This window comes from Centropristis striata, chromosome 4 (assembly GCF_030273125.1).
Source record: "Centropristis striata isolate RG_2023a ecotype Rhode Island chromosome 4, C.striata_1.0, whole genome shotgun sequence".
Classification (NCBI taxonomy): domain Eukaryota; kingdom Metazoa; phylum Chordata; class Actinopteri; order Perciformes; family Serranidae; genus Centropristis; species Centropristis striata.
Genome location: NC_081520.1, coordinates 9,499,594 through 9,510,020, shown reverse-complemented (window position 1 = coordinate 9,510,020; position 10,427 = coordinate 9,499,594). Strand labels below are relative to the sequence as shown.

Genomic DNA, 10,427 nt, shown 5'->3' with positions numbered 1-10,427 from the left:
AAATACAAGGGTATTCACCCACTGTTCTCTTTCAACCTAGTGCAATGCTTGTTGAGACATAAAAGTTGGTGTTAAATAGAGCAGAGTTTATACATTATAATTGAATTATATGATGTTAAGCAGAATCTGCTAAATTTGAGACTGTGCCTTTTCTAAAGTTGCTGACTTAGTGGAAGTGTGAAGCTCGAAGAATATGCAAATATGACCACAATCAGCTTTCATCTCAGATGCTTGAATTTGGTACTGTATGAATAACAAAAATTGCAGTTCCTTGTACTCAGGAAGTAAACGTTTCTTTGATGTTGATGTTTTGACACTCAGGAGCTGAGATTAACTTAATGTTAACTAAATTAATGTTAACCTCACTATTGAAAGTCACAAAGACAATAACAGTATTTGAAGTGCAAGAACTTTTTATTTCAACTGCATCCTGAAAAAAAAAAACATAATATCACACATACTATGATCTAAGTTATTTGTCATCAGCCCTGCGTTCTCAATAAATTAACATTGATATTACTGTCAAACTATTTTTCTGCTTGTTTTTTTTGCATTGTATACAGAAAAAAAAAAAAATTCTATCCTATGGAACTGGAAGTGCAGATTTTATGACTCAAGGCCCCGACTCATAATTGCTTTCTTGGTGTTCCTCTCTGGTCTCAGCAGGATTATGTAACATTTGGGCCCAAACAGTGACACCAAGAGACCGAAACTTGAAGCCAAGATGGCAAATACCTCCACTGCATCTGCATATTTTCCTGGGGAGCTGATATAAGCAGGAACAAAGGCCACCCACACAGCACAAAAGATCAGCATGCTGAAAGTGATGAGTTTAGCCTCATTGAAACTATCTGGAAGATTCCTTGCCAGGAACGCAATAAGAAAACTGAGGATAGCCAGTAGGCCAATATAGCCCAGCAATATTGAAAAACCAACTGTGGACCCGACTACACATTCATAGACTATCTTATCATTGTGATATTGAGTGTTTTTATGAGGTGCTGGTGAAGCAGAGACAAGCCAAGCAGTGCAGATTGCTGCCTGAACAGTAGTTAGAATGAAAACTGTCGCCCTCTGCTGCAAAACACCAAACCACTTCAGAATGGCTTCACCTCCTGGCTTAGAAGCCTTGAACACAACCAGAACCACCATGGTTTTCACCAGGATGCAGGATACACAAAGCACAAAGCTGATTCCAAACGCTGCATGTCTCAGTTGGCATGTCCAAAGTTTTGGACGGCCAATGAACAGCAGTGAACACAGGAAACATAGCTTAAGTGAAAACAAGAGCTGGAAACTCAGTTCTGAATTGTTGGCGCGCACGATAGGGGTGCTGCGATGGTAGATGAAAATCCCCAGCACAACAACACATATAAATGTGCCCAGCAATGAGGCTGTTGTCAAGCAGATACCCAGAGGCTCATGGTAGGAGAGGAACTCAGTTTTCTTAGGAACACAGTGGTCACGCTGGGGGCTGGACCAGAAGTCCTCTGGACAACTGGTGCACTCCATGGAGTCTATGAAAACAGGGTTGAAAGTAAGTGTTGAGTTCATCCTTATATCTGCAAAGTGCAATGTTTAAAACTGAATACCAACCAGTGTTATTGCTGATCTTTCCCTCAGAACAAGGGATGCAGTCAAAGCAGCACTCAGGTTGCCCTTTCTTTCTGGCCATGCGGGTACCTGGAGGACAGCTCTCACTGCACACTGACCGCGGGGGCTGTTTGAAGACAAATAGAAATGTGTTATTTCTACACTTGCTTACACTGCTATAATGATTAATCTATGGGCCACAAACAGATATCTCAGAAATCTGAATTAACCTGTTTGAATTCAAAGTTCCAGAAGATTTTGTCTTCATCCAGTGTGAGTTTTTCGCCTTCAGCTGACTCTTTAACCTCACCCACATTCTGAATCTTTGTTCGTCCATCAGGGAGCCACCGCCAGTTCATGACATCATATATTGGTAAGGCATCACCATTCTCATCAAACGACACTTGATCACCAAATGAGGTGGTGAAATTTACTTTCTGCAAATAATACACAAGCTGTGTGGACCAGAATAAGGAATAAAGGAAAACCAAAATTTGACTAAAACTAGGGACAACAATAATTACCTATACAGGCTTTCTATCATCTTAGAAACATATTAGTTTGTTAATATTGTGTTTTGATTGTGTTTTTCTGCTATCACTGGTGACAAGACATTGGTGTCTGACCTGATAATAATTGCTGTCATCAGTGGGGCAGCTTTCTATGAAACACTTGCACACTAAACACATGCTATACCCTAAATTATACTAATGCATAGGTTTTAACCATGTCAATAGTAAGTGGAAGTGTAAACTGATATCACACCTGCCATGGCTCCGGTTTCTTCAATTTGCCACAGCTGTGCCCTGTGAAAGGCCCCCTCCCTGGCTCGCACTGCAGCATGTCATCAAGAGCATACGCCAGAGCATACACAGCCTTGTACACATTATACTCTGGCCTGAGGTTTGAAATGTCCAAGAACTCAGTCTCCACATTCTCTAAATCTTCCTCTCCAGTGCATAGTGCTCCCCCAGCTTCAACCCAACCTGCTGGAGGTGGTGCAAATCTACACTGAAATGTGTATTCCCAATATTGATTTACCTGAAATATATGTAAAACGGTGTGTTATAAATATTAAGCATATACATGATTGTTTATCAAATACCAGATCAGATTGCAAGGTTTAACTCACAACACTATTTTCATAGCTCTTGTTGTGTTGTAGGTCAGGACGTACTCTTAACATAAAATCCCTGAGTCCTGGTATTTCTCCTCGACGGATGGCAATACCCAGGGTGCCACCCAGGTACGGCATGAGGCGGGGTGTCTGCAGCACAGCAGCTGCTGTCCAAGCTTCACTTGCTATCCACTGCAGGCCTGTAACATTCTGCCTCACCACCTGTGCGTTACAGTATATGAGATACAAAAATGCAAACTGTTGAAATCTTTTCACTCATAGTATGGTGAAATTATGGTGAGTTAGTGATCTAAATCACTAACATAGCAGCATATTTAACAAATAGGAGGTTTGATTCATCCAAATGAATCTATTTTTACAGGACAATATTTTATTGTAACTTAAATATTTCAGTTTGACAGATGGAATATGAAGTTGTATAATTAAACAAATAATAATTAAGTTGTATTCAAAACCCAACCTCTTGCATTAGGTTAATCATGTGACTCTCGTGTGCAAACACAATGACCACACGAGCTGTAGATTTCCTCATCACATCCACAATCCTCCTGTGTTCAGCTTTGTCATTTTCCCAGGGTAAAACCTCCAGGTAGGACAGACAACCTCCTCCAGACTGAGCCAGGTCAGACTGAAAGGACCGGGCAGCGTGGAGTCCATAGTCATCATCACTGATCAGCAAACCTGCCCAAGTCCAACCAAAGTGTTTCAGAATCTGAATCATGGCACGAACCTGAGTGGATGCAGAGTGGAGGCATTACTGCACAGACTGGTGTAATCTTTCACTAGGAAACTTGTGAAACAGGTTCCACACAAACAAAAAGCTTCATCAATGACACCAAGACAATATTAGGCAAAATGATTATATTTTTCACTCCAGCACAGGGATGGTTTTTGAGCAATTTTTAAGTAATATTTTTTATGCATTTTTATTTCACTGATTAATATTCACCTGGAAAGCATCGCTTGGGATCGTCCTAAAAAAGGATGGAAACTTTTGCCGGTCAGTCAGGCAGGAACATGTGGCAAAATAACTCACCTGTGAAAGACACAGAAGTACATCCTGAACACATTAAATAGTCTATCAGGTCATTCACATTTTTCAGGTTGAATTGCCCATGTTCAATAGACATTATGAAAAAACAAAATTAACACATTTTAAGAATGATGGTGAAAAACTTACCATGGGCACTCTGTACAAACCTAAGACACTGGAGATGGCAATAGAGCGTGTAGAGGAAGAATCACCCACAATCCCTAGGACTGGTGGGGTTCCTACACAGGTCTCCTCTAATATAAACTGTTGCTCTCGACCACTGGTTAATGACAACGCTGCACGGAATCCAATTCCAAGTTTGAGGCAGTTATCATAAAGACTGTATCCCAGAGTCACATTTGGTAGCAGGTTGTTGTTTTTGTTGATCTCATCAATAGCAAAGGCCATGGTCTGAGCCTGCCTGAATCCTAGGACATCAAAACTAACAGAAAGATACCACTGTTGGAAAATACTGCATGATAAGTGACTATGGTGACATGAAAATCTTTTAAAAAAACAATTACATATTTGCAAACAACTAAGCCTGTTCAATAGCAACAATTATTCTATTACAGTACATGAAAAAGATAAAGGTGTCTGTGTATTATCTAAAGTGGCATAAATACACAATGCAATTCTAACAGAGTATTATCTTGTCATCAAAAATACATTGTATTAATGGGATAGATTTTTTCCAGTTTTTGCGCTTTCCAGATTCCCTGACACACTCACCCATGGCAGGTAGGATGTTGTGGCTCTGAAGTAAAAGACAAGTCAGGAAAGACAGAAAAGAAGTGGATCTGAAACAGCCCACCCAGAACCACATCTCCAGCTTTGTGCATCCCATTGAGATGAAACTGTCCCTGCAGCTGGCAAGTGGTAGTATGAAGAGGGGAGGGCACAGCAGAAGAGAAGTCGGAATACAACAACATGAAGTACACAATCAAGTTGATTTCTAAAAATGGCCACATGACTTTCCTCCTGTGAACCCATTTTCTGACCCAGTGTCAACTCCTTTTATTGACTTGCTGTATTGTTTAATGTTACACACCACCCATCAGGGCATAAGCAACGGTAGGGGCAGGGCCTAAAATGCATTTCATTTGAGATTGATTTTGGATTGAGGCTAAATGACTTTGTGCACTTTTAATAACATCTCACCAAGGCCATTACAGCATAATGTATCAGGAGAGATACTTTATAATGAGTACAAACCTAAACAAAGTTGTGACAAGCATGCCAAATTAAACTCACTGAATGATCAAATAATCCCTGAATATGTCCACTAGATGGTAGCATCATATAAAGACATTTGGTTAAATAATGCACCTTCCCTTACAGTAGTTTCATGGAGGGTTTATTAAATCTGATGGCACCTATAGTAACTTGGTAGTATGAGATATAATCAGTTCTGTTCTGTAAATAGTTCTCTAATGAAAAGTAAATCTAGTAACTTCTATTCAACCTATAGCACTTATAGGATTACATTATCGACTTACATTTTTTCCATGGTTTTTCATCGCAATAACGACTAATTCTTTCATTATCTATATATAACAAAGATTGTTACCTCGTCATAACAAATTAATTATTTCCTTATCTCGATATAACACAGATCGTTCTCTCGTGATAATGAATTAAATAAACGTAGGTTTTGAGGCAAAAATGCAGCATAAACAAAATGTTTTACCGTATTAGTTAACTACAAATGTCTGTGAAACATAATGGGACTGTGCATAGGTGCCGACTTGGGTTAAACACTGTAGATATAAGGTCTGATGGAATCATATTGTGAAGTGACTGCGTGTCCATGGCAACTTAATATTCACACTTGGTAATATTGACGTGATGGTGATTATGGTGTCTGGAGGCAAAGTAAACCTATGTGGATGCAAGAACGAGATAAACACTGCCTACTGTATGTACGTGCGCATAAAATTACGCAAAGAGCTGGTAACTGGCTGTGAGTGGCTCACAGTCACTACATGCACTGTAGTGAAGTTTAATTGCACTTGTCGGCTATATTGTAAGGTTAGTTGTTAAGTCAGATGTGTGTGTGTGTGTGTGTGCGAGACTGTCAACATGTGAGCTGATGTTGACTGTGTGGACGAAATAGGCATATTGTGCTTGTCCGTGCCACGCAGACACACATGCCGTGGTCAAGTCACCATGACAGCTAACATTATAGCCTATGAAAGACATAGTTAGGTTGTAGGTGGATGTTTGGTGTGACAGAGTTATTGCACAGGGACTGTTCCTGATATTGGAGATAACGAATAGAATAGATTTGTTACCACGAGGAAACGATATTTGTTATATCGAGTTAACGAAATAATAAGTCCTTACAGGTCAAGATAACGGTGCAAAAAATTGCACAAAAAAAATAAAAAATACATGGCCATTCCTGGCTTCCGTAAGAATCAATCTTTTTAAATGCGAAATACATAAAGTTAAGGATGAAAGAAAAAAGTGAAGTTTTTTTTTGTTCATCTTTCAAATCCCAGGGAAGGGGGAAATGAATGGACAACAGCAAAAATAATATTAAAGTAAAACAAATATGAGTTGACATTTCTTTATTATTTGTTTATAGAGAGTTGATAAGATTGATTGATGAATTAACTTTGAGTGTTGATTTCATGACTTTGTGGTTCCACGACCCATGATTGCTTTCTTTGTGTTCCTCTCTGGTCTCAGCAGGATTATGTAACATTTGGGTCCAAACAGAGCCACCAAGAGACCAAAACTGGAGGCCAAGATGGCAAATACCTCCACTGCATCTGCATATTTTCCTGGAGAGTTGACATAAGCAGGAACAAAGGCCACCCACACAGCACAGAAGATCAGCATGCTGAAAGTGATGAGTTTGGCCTCATTGAAGTTGTCTGGAAGATTCCTTGCCAGAAATGCTAACAGGAAGCTGAGGATAGCCAGTAAGCCAATATAGCCAAGTAATACTGCAAAACCAACTGTGGACCCGACTACACATTCATAAACTATCTTGTCATTGTGGTATTGAGTGTTTTTATGAGGAGCTGGTGAAGCAGAAACAAGCCAAGCAGTGCAGATTGCTGCCTGAATGCAGGTAAGAGCTAAAACTGTTCCTCTCTGCTGCACAGCACCAAACCACTTGAGACTGGCTCCACCTCCTGGTTTGGAGGCCTTGAACACAGCCAGAACCACCATGGTTTTGACCAAAATACATGAGACACAAAGCACAAAGCTGATCCCAAATGCTGCATGTCTCAACTGGCATGTCCAGAGACTTGGGCGACCCATAAATAGCAGTGAGCAAAGGAAACATAGTTTAAGTGACACCAAGAGCAGGAAACTCAGTTCTGAATTATTGGCACGCACCATGGGTGTGCTGCGATGATAGGTGAAGATTCCCAGAATAACAGCACAGATAAATGTACCCAACAATGAGGCAGTTGTCAAGCAGATACCCAGAGGTTCATGGTAGGAGAGGAACTCAGTTTTCTTAGGAACACAGTGGTCACGCTGGGGGCTGGACCAGAAGTCCTCTGGACAACTGGTGCACTCCATGGAGTCTAGGAAAACAAGGAAATTGTTGAAATCCATGCTTATATCTCCAAAGTGCAATGTTTAAAATTGAATACCAACCAGTCTTATTGCTGATCTTTCCCTCAGAACAAGGGATGCAGTCAAAGCAGCACTCAGGTTCCCCCTTCTTTCTGGCCATGCGGGTACCTGGAGGACAGCTCTCACTGCACACTGACCGGGGGGGCTGAAGAAAGAAAGAATCTGTCATTCTTTATTTCAATACTCTGCTTATATCTGTAGTCCAAATAAGTAAAGTTTTCTGAAGAATAACCTCTCTTGATTCAAAGTTCCAGAAGATTTTGTCTTCAACAAGTGTGAGTTCTTCACCTTCGGCTGACTCTTTAACCTCACCCACATTCTGAACCTTTGTTCGTCCATCAGGGAGCCACAGCCAGTTCATGACATCATATATTGGTAACACATCACCATTCTCATCGAAAGACACTTCATCACCAAATGGCGTGGTGAAGTTGACTGTTTGCAAGTAATGTACAACCTGCAAGAAAAAAGACAACATGAACAAGCAGAGGACACTGCTTCTGCCTATTAGCCAGTCATCATCATTACAATACAAAATGGGAATTTTTCTCTCTGTTTCTTATTTTAAATACTTTTAAGTTCACCATTATTTCCTAATACCCAGCTTTCCTATGTAATTATTATATAATTTTTTTCCCCGTAATATTCGAGACTCATAACACTACATTTAGTAAGTACCTCAAGGTGTAGTAGTTGTTTTTCAAAGCATAAACAGGTGGAGTGTAAATTGATATCACACCTGCCATGGTTCCATTGTTTGTCGATTGGCACAGCTGTGCTCTCTGAAAGGCCCCTTCCCTGGCTTGCACTGCAGCATGTCATCAAGAGCGTACGCCATAGCATACACAGCCTTGTACACATTGTACTCAGGCCTGAGGTTAGAAAGATCTAAAAAGTCGGTCTCCACATTTTCAATATCCTCCTGTCCAGTGCATAGCGTTCCCCCAGTTTCCACCCAACCTGCTGGAGGTGGTGCAAATCTACACTGAAACGTGTATTCCCAAAACTGTGTCACCTAAAAGCAGAAGAAAAAAAAAAAGGCAGGATTAAAAAACAGTACAACCTCTCTCTATAAATAGTATAGTGCCGTTTTAGATCAGTTTGTAAGGGTTTAAAGCCCTGCCATGCTATTTCCATGGATATTGTTGTCATTTTGGTCAGGACGTATTTGTAAAAGGAAGTCTCTTAGTCCTGCTATTTCTCCTCGACGGATGGCAATGCCCAGAGTGCCTCTCAAATAGGGCATGAAATGGGCTGTGTGGAGTGCAGTAGCTGTTGTCCAGGCTTCACTTGCTATCCATTGCCGGTCTGTCACATTCTGCCTCACCACCTGTGCATAGGTTCATATGAAAAAAAAGATTATTTTATAAAGTTATTAAGTCAAATATTTTTTTAAAAATATAACTTTTAAAGAAAATCCTGATTTGTCAACATGCATAAAGTTACATATAAGCATTTATAGGAAACATAAAAACTGGTCTGAACCTCTTCCATTAGTTCATACATGTGGCCGTCATGAGCAAACACCATGACCACATGAGCTGTTGATGTCTTTATCAAATGTACAATCTTCCTGAGTTTATTTGAGTCACTGTCCCAGGGTAAAACCTCTGAGTATGCCAGACAACCTCCACCAGACTGAGACAGGTCAGACGGAAAGGATCGGGCAACATTGAGTCCATAGTCATCATCACTGACCAGAAGGCCGACCCAAGTCCAGCCAAAGTGTTTCAGAATCTGAATCATGGCACGCACCTGAATCAATACAGAGAGGAGGCCTTACTGCAAAGGTTGGAGTAATCTTTCAGTAGGAAACCTGCTAATCAGGTTTCACAAAAACAAACAACTTCTTTAATGGCACAAAGAATGTGACAGTGTTAAAAAGATCACACATGTATTTCTAGTAATTATGCACAAAGCATGCAATTCCTCACACCCTTAACACAGGAGCTCGTTCTATTGGATAGACATATTGTCAAATTTGCTATAATTTATGTAAAAAAAGAAGAAGAAAGCACTTCATTTTTCCTATAATTTTACCTGGAATGCATCACTTGGGATTGTTCTAAAGAAGGATGGAAACCGTTGCCTATCACTCAGGCAGGAACATGTGGCATAATGACTCACCTGAAAAGAGACATACAGTATGCACACATGCAGTCTACAGTATCTCAGGAAAGTCAAAATAAATATTTAAACAATTTAACTCATTTCAACCATTACTACATCTTTATGAATTCACAAACAACCTATCAAAATCACAAAATAAAATCAAGCTCACCATGGGCAATCTGAATAAACCCAGCACACTCGAGATGGCTATAGAAACTGTTGAATAGGTATCACCCACAATCCCAACAACTGATGGGGTCCCTGAACAGTTTTCCTTCAGCAGAAACTGCTCCTCTTGACCACTGGCCAGCACCAAAGCAGCACGAAATCCAGTAACAAGTGCACCACAGTCATCATAAAGACTGTATCCCAGAGTCACATTAGGTAGCAGATTGGAGTTTCTGTTGATCTCATCAACAGCAAAGACCATTGTCATGGCCTGCCTGAACCACCGAGTGTCAAAGCTAAAACATAAAAAGTATTTTTGAGCCACTGAAAATTTTTTGAACACAAGATTAAAACCATCACATTTACATGACCACATTATCAAAGCATCCTGTATTAAATGTCCTACTTTTTACAGCAGGATTTTAAACTAAATACATTACATTATCTGATCATGATGCATATAACAGCATATGACACTTATCTCAGATCTCTCTCTTTTTTTTGCACATATCTTGAATACACTGAAGATTTCTGCTTTCTGTTGCATGTATATGAAACTTACCCTTCACAGCTGGGATCTTGTGGATCTGAAGTGAATTCATTCTCAGGGAAGACTGAGATGTAGTGGATCTTTAACACCCCACCAAAAACCACATCGCCAGCCTTGTGCAACCCATTGAGATGAAATCGTCTCCGTAATTTACAAGTCAAGGAGAGAGAGGAAGATTTAGACAAGAACAGGTAGACACAAAATACTAAGTATATGTTACAAAATGCTCCCAT

The 10,427-nt window shown here is 40.1% G+C and overlaps 2 protein-coding genes across 2 annotated transcripts; both read right to left on the bottom strand.

Annotated features, from left to right (window-relative positions):
• Positions 1-606: 606 nt before the first annotated feature.
• LOC131970278 (extracellular calcium-sensing receptor-like) lies at positions 607-4,642 on the bottom strand. The gene is made up of 9 exons (XM_059331638.1): positions 4,497-4,642; positions 3,912-4,206; positions 3,681-3,767; positions 3,192-3,461; positions 2,726-2,932; positions 2,359-2,634; positions 1,824-2,048; positions 1,597-1,720; positions 607-1,517 (listed from the first exon to the last, which is right to left on the bottom strand). The coding sequence occupies exons 1-9, from the start codon at positions 4,604-4,606 to the stop codon at positions 607-609; spliced, it is 2,505 nt and encodes an 834-aa protein (XP_059187621.1). The 5' UTR covers positions 4,607-4,642.
• Positions 4,643-6,398: 1,756 nt separating this feature from the next.
• On the bottom strand, positions 6,399-10,427 carry LOC131969946 (extracellular calcium-sensing receptor-like). Its single transcript, XM_059331177.1, has 9 exons — positions 10,207-10,427; positions 9,646-9,940; positions 9,405-9,491; positions 8,850-9,119; positions 8,488-8,694; positions 8,104-8,379; positions 7,636-7,821; positions 7,386-7,509; positions 6,399-7,312 (listed from the first exon to the last, which is right to left on the bottom strand). Exons 1-9 carry the CDS (start codon positions 10,425-10,427, stop codon positions 6,399-6,401), a joined length of 2,580 nt encoding a protein of 859 aa, XP_059187160.1.